Source organism: Equus przewalskii, chromosome 7, assembly GCF_037783145.1.
Source record: "Equus przewalskii isolate Varuska chromosome 7, EquPr2, whole genome shotgun sequence".
Classification (NCBI taxonomy): domain Eukaryota; kingdom Metazoa; phylum Chordata; class Mammalia; order Perissodactyla; family Equidae; genus Equus; species Equus przewalskii.
The window spans coordinates 91782960-91802726 of record NC_091837.1 but is presented as its reverse complement, the minus strand read 5'-3'; the positions used below and the strand labels follow the sequence as shown (position 1 = coordinate 91802726).

At 39.2% G+C, this 19767-nt stretch overlaps 1 protein-coding gene across 16 annotated transcripts in view; it reads right to left on the bottom strand.

Moving 5' to 3' along the window:
* ZNF236 (zinc finger protein 236) overlaps positions 1-19767 on the bottom strand; it is a 117621-nt gene that overhangs the window by 65952 nt on the left and 31902 nt on the right. For all 16 annotated transcript variants that reach the window (XR_011542133.1, XR_011542131.1, XR_011542132.1 and 13 more), the window contains 6 exons: positions 17854-18032; positions 14863-14987; positions 14387-14559; positions 12092-12235; positions 9158-9361; positions 7945-8173 (listed from right to left, as the gene is read on the bottom strand). Coding sequence is in view for 13 of the 16 variants with exons in the window: in XM_070627914.1 (XP_070484015.1) it covers positions 7945-8173; positions 9158-9361; positions 12092-12235; positions 14387-14559; positions 14863-14987; positions 17854-18032 (1054 nt within the window). In the remaining 3 variants the exon portion in view is untranslated. The remainder of the gene's footprint in view (positions 1-7944; positions 8174-9157; positions 9362-12091; positions 12236-14386; positions 14560-14862; positions 14988-17853; positions 18033-19767) is intronic.

Here is a 19767-nt window from a genome sequence, read left to right as displayed (position 1 = left end):
TTATCTTCCACTCATTGTATCATTGCCCCATTTTACAGATGAAAAGGCTAACTAAAGGTTAACTAACTTGCCCAAGGTCAAATGCCAGTAAATAGGAGAGTTAAGGTGCACCCTGAGGTCTGTGTGATTCCACAGCCAGAGTGCACCTTCCTCCCGGCTTTACTTCAAGGAGAGCATTTACTGTGCATTTACAAGCTGCTACGTGCATTCCAGGCATGCTCCTGCCCTTGAAGGGACGACGGGGTGGCGACACAAGCAGGCCTGTACAGAGAGCACGAGACATGTGAAGACAGTGCCGATTCATCCCCTGGGGAGGAGAGCCCTTAAAAATGTCTACGTGAGAGCCGTGAGCCTCTAGCTGAGCTTCGAAAGGCCGGTGTTTGGACTGCCAAGAAGGACTGGGTTTGAGGTACATTTACCAGGCAAAAGCAGCAGCAAACGCCAGGCATGAGATTCCAGAAATGTACAGTCCAATATGGCCAGAGCGTGAGCCGTCTGGTGGGAATCAGCAAGAGCCAGAGCTTGAGAGGCAGACAGGGAGATGCTGGAAAGCCTCACACGAGAAGCCACCAGGCTTCCAGCAGGAGAGAAAGCAGTTTAGACGTATCCTCCTCACTCTTCAATCAGCTTCCACGCGAGAGAAGGTGCCAGGGACACCGCCACCTCCGTCTCCAGTGTCGGCTGTGGAGGACGAGAGCAACAAGGTGACAAGGACCTGGGCAGTGCAGGCGGGAGGCGAACGGAGTGATGGGGAAGATACTTGTGGATTCTTCTGTGGGATCAGAGGGGCACACCTACGGTGATCAGAAAACTCCAAGTAGAGCAGGAGAGGGGGAGGGACAGGCTCATTCAGGGCTAAATGCAAATACTGATTCAGACTTTAGACAAAGGGCCTTGGCTTATTTCAAGCAGTTAAAGATTTCCCCAGATGCCTGGCAGGTGTGTGCAGAAGTTCCAGCCCAGAGGACTCACAGCGTCAGTTACAGAAAGTTGTTCTGCTGTCAAGAACTAGAACATCGAGTTAATTACAAACATTCAGAACTACTGTTTAACAACTGGGGAGATGCTCATATCCTGGGCTTCAAGTTCAGATGCTGAATCTCCAACCAGAGAGGAGCTGTAGATGCAATACAGCAGCCCAAGTCTTCGCCTTGCTTTTTGTTACAGAATATCTCACTAACTGGTCCAAGTTTGGTTACAGCAAGCAGACCATGAAACAATGTGGCTCTTCCAAAGTTTATCTGGACTGTTACAGACACTCTTGCCAGTTCTCAGTGGTCCCTTACAAAAGGATCTTCTCAGAAGTGAGTTCACACTCTCCTTCATTGCACGAGCATTTGCCTAGAGGAAGAAGGTCTTCTGCTCACCCCGTCCTCTTGGGAACATATGCACAAAGACTGTGAAGCGAAAGACCCCCAGGAGCGCACTCCTCTCATCAACCAGAGAACAGCCACAGTTAAGATACAGGCATCTCTGTGTTTACAACAGATGTTCATGCCTCTGCTTCACGCAGTTTTTGAAGTGTCACTCCAACAAGCAGAAGAAAACCACCAGTCTGCTGCTTTAGAGAGAAGTTACTTTGCTTCCCTGCAAAAAGTCACAGGCAGTGGAACGAGTGAAGTCAGAGCAGAGCAAAGTGCAGAGGACGTCAAACAAGTGCTGGTCACTGTCACCCAGGGAACAGTCAAATATCCAGAGAAATCAAAGACTCGCACAGAACTCAAAGCTGACAGAACTCTGCGGAGGTGAAGATGGACCAGCGGGATATGCTGATTTTGTTTATAAGCACAGTGTCTCTACGTGTTTCCTAGCACCTTTAGAACAAACCTCCAACGTGGCAGATACACAGACAGCACAGGCTTTACCCCGGTGTGCAGTGACACTGGAAAGAGTCCATCTCGAAGAGGGCCCAGAATGTGTTCAGTATCTTCAACAAGAACACCTGCCCTCCTTGCAAGGAGCTCCAGAAATAATTCGGGAGTTCTGGTAAGCTCCAGTAACCTGATACTAACGTTCTCAAACATGACTCAAAGGTGTTCTTCCAGAGAGCAAAGCCCTAAGGACTGAATCTCCCTGTGCCTACTCATCATTCATAACTCCAATTAATAATTTATAAAGAAGGGGGCCAGCCAAGTGGTTAAGTTTGCGCACTCCACTGTGGCAGCCCAGGGTTTCACTGGTTCGGATCCTGGGCGGGGACATGGCCCCGCTCGTCAGGCCATGCTGAGGCGGTGTCCCACATAGCATAGCCAGAGGCACTCACAACCAGAATATGCAACTATGTACTGGGGGGCTTTGGAGAGAAAAAGAAAAATAAAAAAGAGGAAGATTGGCAACAGACATTAGCTCAGGGACAATCTTTAAAAAAAAGAAAACAATTTATAAAGAAGCAATTTTTCTGTGCCATTCACACTGGTCTTTTTAACAGCACTTTGAGTTTGTTGCAGTATGTGTAGTATGACTTTTCTGTAAAGTGGGTGTAATTTTCCCTAAATACAGGTACGTGACAACAAGAGAAGCTGCTTGCATACCAACTCAAATTGCTCTATATAAATATGCTGTTAAAACATATAGCAGAGTTATCCTAGTATCTTAATTTTTTTATTTGAAACTTTAAATCAAGTCCTTTATAAAGACCAAAACAATGTACTTTTTAAAAAATTGCTAATTATAAAATACTTGAAAATTGTAATTTTCTTTTATGTAGGCAGTCACATAAAGCATGAAGGGAATACAATAATCAAAACTAATCTTTTGTGGATAGCAATTACATCTCTTTAAATGGTTTCTACATCAACTGTATCATAACAAAAGAGAAAAAAAGGCATTTGATAGTCCACATAAAGAAGAAAACAAAAACCCTTAATAAACTAACAATTGAAGGGAAATTCCTAAACCTGAAAGATATCTATGAAAACCTATAGTAAAAAGCCAAACTCAATTACGAAACATTAAAACCATCCCCTTTAAAAATTAGGATGGATGGGGCTGGCCTCATGGCCGAGTGGTTAAGTTCGCACGCTCCCCTGCAGGCAGCCCAGTGTTTTGTTGGTTCGAATCCTGGGTGCGGACATGGCACTGCTCATCAAGCCACGCTGAGGCGGCATCCCACATGCCACAACTAGAAGGACCCACAACGAAGAATATACAACTATGTACCGGGGGGCTTTGGGGAGAAAAAGGAAAAAAATAAAAAATCTTTAAAAAAAAAAAAATTAGGATGGAAGCAGACCACCATCAACACTTCTACACAACACTGTAGTAGAAGTCCAAGCCAACATAACAAGAGAAAAACTGTCCTTATTCATAGACAATTATCTACAGAGAAAATGCAAAATAATCTACAAATTGCTACAATTAATAATCGAAGTTAATTGGTTGCTGATTCACAATTGCTACACAAAAGTCAATTATTTTTCTTTGTACCTACAACAAACAGAAAATGCAATTTAAAAATAGTTTGGAGCGACAAAAAAATAAAGAAAAAGAACAAATCTAATAGAAGACTTGCAAGAGCTTTATATAATAAAAGACATCAGCAGTAAGAAAAACATGTTCTTAAATAGAAAAAACACTATATTTTAAAGATACCAATTTTCCCAAAACTAAAGACCAAGATAATCCTGAAGAGAATAATAAAAGATTCATCTTATGCATTTCGAGAGTTATGATAAAATAATGGAGACAGTGTGGCATTGATATTACCACCAACAAAGAGAGAAGTGGAGCAGAACTGAGAGCCGAGAGCAGGACGTACACATAGATGAAAGCAGATCTACAACAAAAGTGGCATTACATATCTGAGAAGAAGAGAGAGATTTTCCAATAAATAATGCTAGACAACTTGTTACGACACAGGAAAAATAAGATTTCAATCCTACCTCTCAGCATACATAAAAATAAAGTCAAGGTGAGACAATAAAGGTGAAAGGTTAATTTTTAATACTTTTGCTAGAACATAAGGGAGAATTCAACACGGGTAAGAGAGAGATTTCTTTCTTAATGAAAGTCCAAATGCACAAACTATAAATAAAAAGCTTGATCAATACAGCTGCATTAAAAGTAAGAATCTCTATTCATCTGTTTATCAAAAGACACCTTAAAGAGAGTGAAAGGAGATATTTCTGAAGAAGATATTTCAAACACATATAAGCAACAAAGAAATAAAATCCAGACTATATAAAGAACTCCAACAAATCAGTAAGAAAGAGAGAATCCGACAGATAAAGAGGGATCTACGTGGAGAGACAGTAAACGGATTTTCAGGTCCCTTCTAAAATTCAAAACTGGGTAACAGAGGATAGTCAAAATTTTACTCTCGTGACCTGTGCAGCAATTTTTTGTATATTTGTGACTACAGCCAAACACACCCTTATCTAAATGTTTGATTTGTATAAAATGTTAGTTATAAGCCAACAGAATTAATGCTACAAAATTTTTTACATAATTTTTAATATAGAAAACACCTGAAATGAAATTGTTACCATGGCCCCTAGAGTAGGATGGCCTCCTACCTCACCTGAACTGAACTTAACACTCCTTTTGCTTCATCTGATTTCCATTAATACTTGGTTCTCTTCCTTCCAGCTCAATAAAGCTTTACTTTCTCACTGTGGCCCACTGATTTCTCTTATCTCTACACTCAGCACTTCTTTAACTGATCAGTCACTTGACAATATGCCTCTGTAATCTATAAACTGTTGTCTATCGCTATGCCTTGTCCATGCACTGACTCTACAACTACACCATAAACTCCTAGTGGGCAGGTTCTTTTGTGATGCCTGCATATTATACAGTGTGTTACTTCATATTTATACATAATGAATACTCAGCTCAAAACCTGATTACCATTAAAAAAAGGTTAAAGATCTTAAGTACAGATAATATTTATATTTAATTATAAATGACCAATAATTCAAAACAGAACCTAAATCAAATCTCATAAACTCTGAATATCTTAATATCAAGGAATTCTACACAAATCAGATAAATCATGAAATTTTCAAACTAAATTCAACTACATCCAAATGAATAATAACAATTTTTTTGTTTTCCTATTCTTAAAAAGTTTATATAAAAGTGTAAAATAATATAGAAAAGTAATTTATCTGAACCATGAATATAAACATCTTTATTCACAACATAGACCCCTTAAAAGAGAAAGAAAAGCAGGAATGAAAAAAAGACTGATTTCTTGAAATAGTCAAAGTAGATATAAAAATCCAAACACGTTCATGCACCTTATTTTTAGAAAAATCACAAAGCTTGGCAAGGTTATCACCAAGAATAAGTTTATACCTAGTTTTTACGTAATTAGAAAAGTCATAATTTATCAGAGATCCAAGCACTTAGCAGATGACAAGCAGCAAAATAAGACCCTTCTGCAGGGTTGCTGTAGGGAAATGAAAACAGTATGCAGAAATAATAAATATATTTAAAAAGCAGATGAATGTGAAACCCACAGTATCCTGGAGCCCACGTACTTCAACAGGTCAAAAGGATGCCAGCCCATTATAGCACAGTATATAAGCCAAAGTTTGTAACAATGACCCCAAGTCTTCAAGAAAAGTTAAGTCATGAAAATCACACTCTGGTCCAAGAAGGTAAAATCTTTCTGATCTTTGGGAAGATTTACACACAAAACAGTTATACCATTATCATACTTTAAGAAATAAATTACCAGCTCTCCAAAACGTCATTCAGTGTGATTTCTAGATAGCCAATATTTTACTACAATAAGTTCCAAACTTTATTAAAACTTCACAATGATTTTTATGTCACAAGTTTTATGATAAATATAAAAGCATTTGTTAAATTTGTAATTAATATACAAAATGCTTCTTAAAGCAAATTCTACTAAAAATATTCACTCTCACAAAACTGAATAAATCAAACAGTAATAGCTTTAATGGCAGAGTATGTTCAATTTGGAAACACAAGGTTAATTGTAAGCTATTAAGGAAATGTTACAAATTATGAGATAAGAATAACTTTGCACATGATCTTCTTAGGATGTCAAATGGTATTCAACTGTCCTTGGAGAGGTCTTTTCAGAAACAACCATTACCTGAAAAGTTTTAATCAAAAGGAATATCTTTACATGGAAACATGTCCCCAATAATTTTCTCAGCACAGTATCAGAGAAATCATTAAACAACAACAACAAAAAATGCTGGCTCCAACTTGTACTAAAGATCACATTTAATCTAAAATTTCTAGAATTGTATAAACTTGCTCAGTACTCTACATATGTATTTAATTTATTCAAGTATTTCAAAAATGAATTTACATAATCTTTACAAACTCTTTAAGCACAACACTCCATATTAAAATAATGTATAATAAAGTTACCTGCAATTCCATTTTGAAATCTCTACCTAATGCTCAGTGCAAAAGACAAAGCTGTTTCTGACACCCGAGGACCTGGAAGGGGCGACCCGGGATGAAGCACACCTTCCCCAGTTTAAGGAGCCACTGTGCCAGTAATTTCAAGGAGTTAAGTCTGGCCTTTTATCTGGAGAAGCGTGTGGCTTACAGCCACGTTAGAGCATCTTAAAGGTTTTAACACGGTAACTACAGACAACAGCCGGTGGTAACTGGTACACACGAAAGGTTTCACGTAGGCTATGGGTTTCCATCCGTTTATCAGGTGCACATAAAGCAGATATTCAAAAACCACAAGGCTAACCTATCACATACCTAATAAAAATATGTGAAAATGACCCTTTTTTTTCCTTTTTGCCTCTAAATACCAGGAGAACCTGGATGAAAAACTGCTTAGATTTTTCACTTGGGGAGGAGGAGGCCAGATCAAGGGAAAAGGGAGAGCAGGACTACAATGTCATGTGGGTTGGGAAATAAGGATTTCACAACCACGTTACAATAAGAAGGCATATTCTCAGAAAGAAGTGCTAACACAGAGTATGATTCCACGCTTTGCAGCAAGAAAGCACTTGTTCCCTAAGACACCTGGGAGAGGTAGAATGGTCATATTCACTAAGAAAATATTTTTATAGGAATACTTTTGCCCCAAAAGACAGGAATCTATTTTATTCAAGAAAAATTTAGTAATGCCCGTCCCCATGCAAACAGCCATCCTGAGCATTGTGGGGTACTCAGAAACGAACAGAAGGTATTCCAGCTGTCCAACAACTCACACAAGAGACTCAGAGTCATAGAAGTCTAAGTACTGAGGGCGCTGAGAAGAGGAAGAGCACTCTGCAGAGCGCGTCCATGAGGAGGGGCATCTAAGCTGGCACTAAATGACCTCAGAGTTTTGACAGAGAATGGGAGAAAAGTGTGAGGAAGACGACGTTCTTGATGCAGAAAAGCCTGTGGACAAGTATGGCGCTCAGAAAACGTGTAAGCGTATGGACAATCGCAGGAACCCCACCTCACTTTGATGTAACCTGAATCCAGACAGACCGGGGAGGGAAGACTGGACATGCACGTTGCGCTGGTTATGGAGGGCTCAAAAGCCAAGGAACAGAGTGGGGCGGAATGCGAAATGGCTGAGGGTTTCAGCAGAGGAGCTGTGCTTGAGAAGTCATCAGGTGGCAGCACTGGGTGGAATGAAGGGAGAGCCTGGCCAGGAGGCTGCTACAGCAACGTGGCCAAGAGGCCAGCAGCAGCCGAGGCCAGAAGGACTGCTGGGAAGGAGGGGTCTGACAGCTGGCAGGGGAGAAAAGTCAAAGACTCAGCTTTCCAGCCCATAGGGACGAGGCAACAGACACTGATCATGGGGAAGAAGACTCCCCAAGGAAAAGAGATAGTGTGACACATTTACATCTTCGTTCTTAATTTTAAGTATCAAACAATGCTGGTTGATAGACACTGTCAAACATTAAACAAGAAAGAAAAGAAAGAGAAAAAGGAGGGCATGTTTCTTAAAAACAAGCAACACACCATCCAAAATGCCTAAACCTTAAAGTGCGTAAAAATTACCAGGGAGAAATGGTGATTTCTTCTTTATAATTTTCTTTTCTTTTTTATCCAACTTCTCTGAGCCTTCCTGTTCTTTTCCTTGCTCTGCATCTGTCGGGTCAGTTTGCTCACTCGAAATGTTGGGCGCATCTGGATCTGGAGCCTGCGCTGCAGAAGTCTTGGCATGGCTGGAGTCGCTAGGATGTGCTGCAACTGGAATTGAAGACAGCCCACTGTTTTCTAAGGCTTGCTGAGACAGAACAAAACTAGAAGGTTAGGAGACACAGTGGCCCAAACCTGTCTACCAAAATCAATCACAAAGAAGTAATACAGCTTTACCTAAAGAATACTAATCCTACCCTGCTGAAAATAAAAATCTGCATTTCCAAGTAGTCGCCTATAAGTGAGACTTCCAAATTTACAAGGCTGAAATATCCCTTTTGATATCTGACATCTCACCTCCACTCAAAATATGGTATGGCAAGCATTTACATTTCTAAATTAAAGGGAATTAAAAGTAATACATTTGACTTTTAGAAATGTTACCGCAGACAACTTTGGTTGTCTCTGAACAGGTTTGGGAATCACTGTTTTAAATCACACTGGGTTTACCCTTAAGATATTGGCTATCATGACGTCCTGAGATTCTTTACACTCCGGCCAACTCATCACCACAAAGGGATGGGAGAGAGGTTCATTTTACAATGAGTAAATAAAGAGAGAGGCGAAGGAAGGCTACCTCTGTTTGGAAACGGAGAATTTGAACATAAAGCGGAACTGGGGTAGAAGAATCAGAAAAGAACTCCGTGCTCCACTTCCCTCCTCCTCCTCTCCCACACGTGCGTGGAATGTTCACACGCTAAGAGGAGAGGCAGTTCCGACTCTCGAAATAGTTACACCAGAACTTCAAGAAGGAATAATGTAGTTTTTATGCCTCTGTCAACAGGGACAGATACAAGAAAGTTCTGAAAAGCCTATTCTTTTCAAGTAAATTCACTTACAGAGAAAAAATTAGTTTTAAACTTTAAAAAAATTTTGTAGATTAATAAACAATTTAGAATTCTGCACTGTCCATAAGTTATTAAATAAGCATATTTTGTTTCAGCTTAATTTTTTCAATTCAAACACATTTTAACAAAGATTCCTTTACTTTGACAAGCCCCGCATATTTGTTTTTCTGTAATGACACCGAGTCTCTGACACACACAGACAGGAGCAGGGACGGGAGCCTCACCTGCAAAATGTCCTGGTTGATCCCCACCGTGATGCTCAGCTGCTGGCCAGGCTGAGGGGGCTGGCTGGACTCCACCGAGCCTGGCTCCGAGAGCTCCAGGAGCTGCTGGATGACATCAGTCACTGCCTGCGAATTCTGCTGACTCGAAGCTGAGGTGACCTGGGCTTCTGTCTGTTGAAGAGGTAAAGTCTGAAACAGCGTGGCCTGAAACACAGCAACATTTTCATTAAAAATAGAAACGATTACATTAACTGGTACTTTGATTTTTTTAAAGTAAAGAAATAAGCATATCTTCCTTATGATTTTTAATTTTTTTAAGCTTTATAAGTGCTAGTAGAGACTATTCAAGATAGGGGATTGAACACACATACCTCATCTTGCTGTTAGCCCATTAAAATGAGGGAATTTAAAAAGCTACAAAATAAAGAAAATACAGTGGTCAAGAAAATTTTCTGGAAAATAAGGGCATTGGAGGGATAAATGCTCTGTAAGCTACAGTCAAGAATATCTGCGGAGAGAGCTGATCTGATCCCTCAGAACTCAGCCATCTGAAAGGCCACATCAAAAAGATGGTGGAGAGCAGAGAGCACTCTGTAGAACCCTGTAATGGTGGATGGAGAAACTACACATCTGTCAGAACCTACAGGATACAGAACAGAACGTAAACCACGGACTGAGTTAACAATAACGTGTCAGTGTTAATTCAACCGTAACCAACGCACCACACAGACACAAGGGTCAGTGACAGGGGTAACCATGGGAGCCGGGGGCGAAGAGGACACAGGAGTTCTCTGTACTTTCTGCTTAATTTTTCTATAAACCTAAAACTTCCCTAAAAAAGTCTATTAATTATAGAAAATAAAGACGGAAGAAAAGATTCTTAGAACCGACAATGAGCCCTGTCTTCCTCCACAGATGGGAGTTAGGCACTTACCTTGAGGCAAAAAAATGGCAGCTTGCCTCTAAAGGAGCTAAAAAGGAATGAACATCTGGGGACGCAGGGCACCCCTGTGGCTCTTAGCTCCCCAGACTAAACAAAAGTCTTCTATGTTCTGCCACCAGGGACCCCAAGTTTAACGGCTGGTTCTCTGGCCAATCATACGAAAGGTGACCCTGGAGATCGACCAGCTCCATTCACATTCACACCCAGGTTTACTGCTGCCTCATTCTGAAACACCAACAGGCAACCAAGAACTCAGAGAAATCTGAGAGGGAGGAGTGGGGAGATGCCCCAAGGCAGGCAACTCAATGAGCAGAAGAGAACTGTTAAAAATAAAAGGCTAACTAGATTTCAGAGGAAAGTTCATCAAACCAGAAAAGAATATCTTGAAAAAGAAACAGTCAGGGGCCAGCCCCATGGCCAAGTGGCTAATTTCGCGCACTCCGCTTTGGCGGCCCTGGGTTCACCAGTTCAGGTCCTAAGCGGGGACCTACACATGGCTCATCAAGCATGTTGTGCCAGCATCTCACAGAGAAGAACTAGAATGACTTACAACTACGATATACAACTATATACTGGGGCTTTGGGGATAAAAAAAAAAAGAGGAAGATTGGCAACAGATATTAGCTCAGGACCAATCTTCCCCACCAAAAAAAGAAAAAGAAAAGCATACCTTAAAAAGTAAAAAACCCAGTCAGATCATGAAGAAGAGCTCTCAGAAATTAAAAATCTTACTGGCCAAAAAAAAAAAAAAAATTCAATAAAGGAGCCTTAAGATAAAGTTGAAGAAAACCCTCAAAAGTAAAGCGAAAAGGTCAGGAGTTAGAACACTGATTCCTAGATAGTCTTGAAAAGCAATATGTATAACTTGACTTAGAATGCTCTTATGTAATCAGATTAGGATAAAAGGTAGGGTAGATTCTAGGTTTCCAACCCTCTAGAAGTAGATTTTCAGGTTTTTATTGAGAAGATAAATTTAAAAAATTATCAGGATTATCATTCCTGGTTATTCACTACATGTACATATGTGACTTGCATATTGCCAAAGGAAACAGTGAAAATTCTAATATTTGGCTCATTTATACATTAAAAGTTTATTTAAAAAAATATTCAGTCCAAAATAGAATTTTTAAGACTTAATAATTAGACTCTAATTATTCTCCAGTTTTAGAACTTATTTACAACATTTTCCCTGATCAAGAATAAGCTGAAGGATCATCTCAAGCTGCAAATATTGTGAGAAAAGAAAAGAAAAACACTAAATGTGAACCTAATGCTGTGGAACTAAACACCTACTAGGCCTATTTTCTACCTTGGCAGGAGGCACGTGTTGACTTAAACTACCAACTAATGGCCTTCGTGAGCGCACACGAACACCTCTGAGACGTCTGCATCCAACGCCTACTGCTGATGAACGCAACGCTCTATGCCTAGATTTTGCCATTTATTATCAACTGAGAGGGTAATGCATGTAACAGACTAAGGCTGAGCTACAGAATCCTACAAAAAAAGAATGAGAGTGTGTGTGTTTTGAGTCATACAATTTTAAACACATGCGCTGGAAAATACAATTTAATTTCCCAGAAGCCCAAAGTCTCAGGAAAAATTATCACTGTCACATTGGAAGTATTACTTTAAAAGAATAATTGATTAAATTATAACATAAGGATAAAGAATACTCGATAATAATTATCAATAACACTGACTCTAGGAAGTACAATTTCATAAATCAATAATTGTGTTTCATCTTATTTTTACAGGTTAAGATGGTGGTCCATAAATCAGGATAATGTGATATTATTCTAAAGTTAAAAAAATTGATTTTCTTTCACTAATTAAAAAACAAACAAACAAAGTAGCACCTTATCTCCATATAGAAAACTTTCATAGCATTTTGTGCTACTAACTAATATTCAATTATAAGGGTCATAATTAAGACAACAGATTTTGGTTAAAAAAAAAATCCTTTTATCAACCAGCTTACTACAACTTACCGTTAAAACATGAGCAGTCTCGGAGGAGCTGGCTGAATTCTGTGGCCCACCCATATGCATCTTGCTGATGTGCGTGTTTAAGCTACCTAAACTCTTAAACACACAACTACATTCTGTACAATTATAGGTAGGGCCATTCTTGACCTTAAGAAGAATAAAGAAAAAAGAATTTTTCACAATTAGTAGATAAAAATATTTAAATTATGGCAAATCATAATTTACCGTTCCAATAAAAACAAGAGAAATAATCTAACCCTTTAACATTACGTTTTCTTTTAAATTAGGTAGCTCTACATTCTTTAACAATATCGCCAGTAGGAGATTAACTGAAATTTCACAGTCTTTTCTGTAAATTCAGGAGTGAAAAAACATAGTTTTCAGTTATCGTAATTTAGTAAAAATAAAATGTCTGACATATGTTCTCAATTTCTTAAACAGTTAAGCACAATGTTCAATAATGAAGGCTAGACAGTTAGATATAAACATTACTTTGACTAAGTCTTTTGCGGGCTACAGCATATAAGTTAGAAAGGATAGTCATATAATGTATACATCTTTCATCACCAATCCCAATATTCCGTATTAGCGACTACTTTTAAAAGCTATGATAAAGACGAACGTTGACTAGAGAAGCAGTAAAATGAACAGAAACAGCTAGGCACAGAGAAAGCATGTAAAATATTCTTTCACCATTACTCAAGCCGAGTGTTGTTACTGCTATGATTATGAAGGCTGGCTTGAAAACTGATCGGCCCTCTCTGAACTTGGAAAGACTTCCACTCTATTTCTAGCACCTTGTTAAGAACCAAACTTAAGGCTTTAGAGTCATCAGAGATTGGATAATAGTTAGAAACTAATCTTCAGAGGTCATTTCTGGAACGTCTCAGCGTGTCCCACCACAGCTCCCACGTGTCTCAGGGCTGGGCACAGGCGCTGGCTGCCCTAAAGGAGTTTTCTAAACATGGGAGCACGAGTGAGCACCACACAGGCTGTTCTCAAGTTCCAGTGAGATTCTTCTGGGTGCCACACAAATATACTATTATTCCTAAGCAATCGGCTTTACACAGAGGCAGCCCCACAAGAGTAACTTACACAGCCCAAATTTATTCTTCTGAGATCTAAGGGTAACCTCGCTTCACGGTATCTTTACCTCACTAATATTTATATGCTCTTCTAATGTCTCGGGTCTTAGGTAATAAAACCTCGTTTTCAAAAGTAACTCACTGCATATGGAATTCTGAATCTATTTATAAACTATGTGAATTATGTAGGTTTTTTTCATTTTAGTGTTACTTAAGGATTTACTCCAAAAAAAAGTAAGAAGATGTACATTTGCTTTTAACAATATGATAGCTTTCATTCTGCACAATAGTTACATAAAATAAAATGATCCATGATAAAAGTATTTATGGTGTTTAAATATTTCTTTCTTTCTACAATTAGACTATAAATAAGATACCAAATCATGACAATTAATGAGAGCAAAGGTTAACCTGTGTAAGAAAAATACTTCCAGAAGCTTTACAGATCAGTATGATCTAGACAACAAAAAATTGGGAATATCAGTTTCGCTGAAATAATTAACATGCAGGATGGAGGTAAATAAGCAGACCAGGACTCCATGTGATAGAAAAAGTAAATGGAGCCATATGTAAGTTTAGCAATACTGCAATAGGAAAAATAGTTTTTTCCCAAATTTTATTTCTTATCTTTCAACTTCTTACACTTGAAAGTGCCTGTATTTCAAGTTTGCTAAAGGGATGAAATACGTTAACATTCAGATTGATGGATCGTAACTAACAAAGGTATTAGGATTATTTTCAAACATTTATTCATCAAAGCTATAATACTGTCACTGAAGAAGACAAAAAGACAGTATTTTATATTTCTCCCAGTTATGAAAAGCCAAAAAGGTTCATGTATATATATTATTTATTTATTTAATTATATTTTTTTAAACAAGGTCTGCTCTGCACAAACTCTTAATCTGCATTCAAAAAACAGAAAAGTGGGGCCATCCGGTGGCACAGTGGTTAAGTTCTTGTGCTCTGCTTTGGTGGCCCTGGGTTTGTGGGTTTGGATCCCAGGTACAGACCTACACACCACTCATCAAGCCATGTGGCAAGCATCCTACATACAAACAATAGAGAAAGATTGGCACAGACGTTAGCTCAGGGACAATCTTCTTTACCAAAAAATAAAAATAGAAAAGCATTTCTCAGGTTCGCTCCTTAACTCAAGAGCCATCGACTGCAGCCCTGTGAATACTGCGCACACCCCGAGTGCGATGTTTACCTCTGAGTGAACTCTCTGCACGTGTGACTGGAGATTCCCTTTTTGAGAAAAGGCAGCAGGACAAAAGGCACAGGCATGGGGTTTTTCACCTGTATGCTTAATCATGTGAGTTTGCAACGCCCCCTTCTGGTTAAAAGCTTTTCCACATTCACTACATTTAAATGGCCTTTCACCTAGAGCAGAAGAAAAATGATCAAAATATAATTCCATATTGTGTGAGCATCTGATGGATTAAAAGAGAAATACTTCAGTTCCTCACACCCAAGACCCCAAACCTATCCCTCTAGGCAAAACATCTCCCCATAACTGTAGATTCATACATCCAATTGCCTACTCAAAACCTCAAAATTAACACCCAGATTATACAGCAAACTATGGAAAAGCCAAGAGTAACTTCCAGGTCTAGCTGGCTCGAAGGCACATTTTCTTTCCTTTAAGCTACGTCATAAACCGCCCCAAAGTAAACGTATTCATACCTGTGTGTATCCTAATATGCCGAGTTAACTGACTTGGCTTTTGAAATGTCTTTCCACAGTGTGGGCACGAATAAGTGAATCCACTCCTGTCGATGTTCCGATTATAAGACCTTGTACTTGACACCCTAGGATAATCCAGGGGGAAATACTCATTAAGTCATCTTTCTCTTATCACAACTTCAAAATTAAAATCCTACCAGAAAGTTTAGCTGACTGGTCATCAGAACATGCTTTAATGAGAAATCAATCACATATAAGTGCATGTGTGTGTCTTACACATATACACACATATACACATATTAGTTTTGTGTATTTGATATCATAAAATTCATTTTTTCCATATCTAATGAAAAGAGAAACTTGGTTTGGTTTTTTTTTGGGGGGGGGGGGGTCGGAATGTCTGTTCTAGATGAAGCTTTACCTGTTATGGTCAAATATAAAGCCCTGAGCAGGCAGGCTCTCTCCATGGACAGGAGTCTGTGCTGCCTCCTCCTGTCTCCCTGCCTTCAATACCATCTAGAAGCTGATGTCTCCGAAGTTCCACCTCCACGACTTCCAGCACCTGCCTTGGATGTCTGACTTTCTGATTGACATCCCCTTGTGATGGCTAATCGGCAGCTCAAATCTACCATGTCCCAAACAGCACTCTTAGTTTATTCCCAACCTGCTCCTTTCCATGACAGGAAACGGCAACTCCTTGTAGTGCAAGTTAAAACCGCAGGAGTCACGCCGGATTCTCCCCTCTCCCTCACCCCTAACTTCAAGCCTATCTCCAAAAGCTGCTGGTTTCACTCCAAAACACCTCCAGATGCTCCGGTCTCTCCACTCTCCAACAGGGTCATCTTCCCACTGCCCCGATTCGCCAGGCACCCTGCTCAGCCTCAGCCACAGCCACAGCTGAAGTCCAGGCAGCCCATTCCTTTGTGCAAAACCCTCCAAGGGCTTCCCACCACACTTGGGACAAAATCTCCATTCCCGGCCATAAAAAAACACAAAGTCATCCCATTTGCAACAACATGGATGGAATTGGAAGGTATTATGTGAAGTGAAATAAGCCAGACTGAGAAAGACAAACACCACATGATTTCACTCATGTGTGGAATATGAACAAACACATGGACAAAGAAAACAGCTCAGTGGTTACCAGGGGAGGGGGCTGGGAGTGGGCACAGGAAGGGAAGGGGACCACTTACGGTGATGGACGAGAAATAATGTGCAACTGAAATTTCACAATGATGTAAACTATTATGAACTCAATAAGAAAAAAAAAAAACACTTCATTCCCAGGATGGCCTCGAAAGCCCTGCCGCCCCTGGGCCCTGTCTCCTTCAAATGCAGCCCTAGTACACTCCCCTCTGTAGTGGGCTGTCATCACGCTGGCCTCCTCTGTGTTCAAACACAGAAAGCTCACTGCTGCTGAGATGGTGGCAGCTGCTCCCCCCTTGCCTGAGACACCCTCCCCTGGGCCTGCAGGGCCTCCTCCTCCTCCAAGTCTCGTTTCAAACACCCCTCCTCAGAAAGGCCACCTCTTCAGCCCACCCCACCCCCCGGCATCACCCGAGAGCAACACGACCAATATCTGGTCTGCTGCACTGACTAATCCATTCACTTGGTCACTGTCTGTCCTCCCTACTAAATGACAGTTCGTGAGGATGAGGCTGGCTGTCTGGCTCGTCCCTGGATTCTGGAAAACCCAAAAGCCAGTGCATTCCAGTGTGTGATGACCACCTAAACAAGTATCTTCAATCATCTCTCCAAAACCTTCAGAGACACATCAAAAGTGCCTGTGTCAAAACTTCATCACAATAAAAATCTGTGCGACAGGGTGCATGCAGTATATTTTCGTGATTTAACACTCACTGACATAATGAAGTATTAGGTGGGTACCACATTAGTCAACAACAGACAAAATGAAGAAAGTGGGAAAGATACAAGAATATTGATTGTATGGAATGTTCAGTCCATGTTTCTAAAATGCAGTGCCTGAGAGGATAGGCAAATACCACGAATCCTTTTTATAGGGCATTTTATAAACTTTATTAACTGATGTGGGGCTTTTGGCTGTTGTGGTCCTTAAAAAGTAAAGATATTTCCTACATGTTGGGGTTTAGAATAGTGGCAGGCTACTGATAATACAGTAGTTAAAAAGATAACTGATACTGGATTTACAGTTTGCTGGAGAAATTAGCTCAAGGAGTGTGACAATTGATCATCACTATTAGCTAACTTGAGCACAAAGGGCCAAGGCAAACCTTGTATTTCCATTTGTTAAGAAAAGGAAATATCAGTAAAAATATATAATAAAAAATAGAGCAAATATGAAAATCTAAAAGATGTTAAGTTTTACTAGGAATAAAAGTATATACGTATTTAAACATAGGGACGGTTGCTAGTGTCATGAGCTCTAAAGCCAGACTATTAGGGTTTAAACCCCTAATGCTTGACCACAAGCTGTAAGACCCTGGGAAAGTTACTTGCTCTCTCTAATCTAGGTTTTCTCATCTGCAACATAGAGGCATAAAAGTACCCTGACCGACAGGGCTGTTCATAACGACTAAATCAAGTTGTACTTATATATATTTACACACACAATAAACATAATGTGGGCACAGATCAGTTCTAAACAACTAGGTAGTATAAAGAAACGAACTCATTAAATCAGGCGCTAATTTAGCCCTTGTGAATCCATTTTACACACATTGTTACCTGCCCATAAAAATGTATGTTTTTATCTTGTTTGATAGTTTTTAACATTCTAATACTAGCAAAATTTTTACCCACACAGCCTGACACATATTTTTAATTTTCAAGCATATCCTTCCTACTGTAGACATGAACTACACATTAAATGACACTCTAACACCATACCAGATTAGCTGCTGTGTTCTTATATCTAAAGCATCCAATATTTTTAACCAATCATAGCAAAGTATGCCAATTTTTAATAATTGTATAGATTGTTTTTTACCAATCCCAAGTAAAGGCTCATACCTAATTTTATAATGAGTCTTCATGTGCTCCTTCAGCTGTGATGATGTCTCAAACTCTTTCCTGCAGGCCTTACAGGCATGAATCCGGTTCCCAGCCAGCTCCTGGCGGTGCTCCTCCATGTGTATGGCCAACTGGCTCTGCAGAGTGAACTCATCCCCACATTCGGAGCAGATGAGGTTCTGCAGAGGAAAGGCCATCCATGAGCAGAGCAAACATTTCAAAACCACGACTTCTTAAAAGAATTAGTGCTGTAAATGGTCGATACACAAAATAAACTTCTCTCTGGAACAAACACTTTTCACCTCTCAAAAAATATATCACTATGTCCAAATATAAATATATACAAATCATTTCTTCATAGGGAGAAAAAGACAGAAACACAGGGAAAAGGATAAGAGAAAAATATAATTTTTGAGCAAAGTGAATTGTTTCAAATTGGCTGTTGGGTAAGTGGCATTTTGTCCATCTATGCTCTGAAAACTTTAGAGAAACTGAATGACTTCAATACCACAAAAGGGTCAGGAAAGAATTTAAATTAGGATTACAGTTTAAGAGACTGTCTTAAAACAAAATGACAGCTGATAAATTTTTAAATGGAAACATCTATCATTCTTTCAATTTGGTTTTTAGGCAGTCGATTAGAGAAAAGTCTGGGGCTCCCTTCAGACGTGGCTTGCTGAACACCTGGAACAGGTGCAGTCTGAACATAGCTGTGGAGTAAGCATAAAATACATACAGGATTTCAAAGACTTACTGCAAAAAGAACAACGTAAAACAGCTCAATAACTTTTAATATTTGATTATAATGTCCTGGATATATTTTCATAAATAAAATACACTAAAATAAAATTTAGTTCATCTGCTTTTCTTTCTACTTTTTTTTAACGTGGCTACTGTAAACTTTAAATTACTCATATTTCAATTAGATAACACAAGTCCAGATGTTCTGGAATCAGGTGTTGATTCACCCTAAGGCTGCCAATGCGTTTGGGTGTTAAGCACTCCAAGTCTGTGAAATAGGGATGTCAGCAACACCTGCCCTCACAGGGTTGTCATAAAGTTAAATAAAGTGATGCATGTAAGATGCTGAACAGTGCGTGGTACAGAGGAAGTACTCAGTAATGACTTATCAGCAGGAACTGCTGACCTAGCACAAAGTTCAATTAGTTCACTCATTGGCATTCCATAATACAATTATCTACTTAAACGATCCTCCAAATGAACTGCCCAAACATGGGGAAAAAAAATGAGTGTACCCTGTCAATGAGCATAAACCGTTATCTTCAAATAATAAAATATACAGCTATTTCTTTCCATCAGACTTTCTTCTAATTACTGTACATAACAGTCTTGTAAATGTATGTAAACCTCATTAAAATGAAGTTGTTCTTTGATACTACTCAGAGCATCCTTTACAGAAAAAGACGAAGATGAATGAGTAAATAATGATTTCAACTTAAATAAACTTAATGTTATTATATAATAATTTAGGGAAATAATGAACTACTAGATTGTTAGTATCTTGTTGATAATAAAGAAAATTCTTTCTGGGAAATCATCAAAAAAGAATATGTAACATAATTTGCTGCATCTCTTTAAAAAAAAAATGACCTCCACACTCCTGAATTTATATAGCAAAATATTCACTTCTCACTAACAACTCCACCAAGTCCCCCATCTTACAATTATGAAATAAAACGACTTTTTCTCCTCCCATTCCCACCCTTACTCTTTCATTGCTCTGGCTCAGATCCATCTTCTTTTTAGTTACTTTTTAACCAAAGGCTCAGATTAGTCTATTTCAGGAGACATCTACAGGGATATTACTCAGAAATTTGTCAGAATTTTGTGAGTGAAAATTCTAGTTATATACAATTTGCTTATACAGAGAAAGCAGGATCAGGCACACCCTGG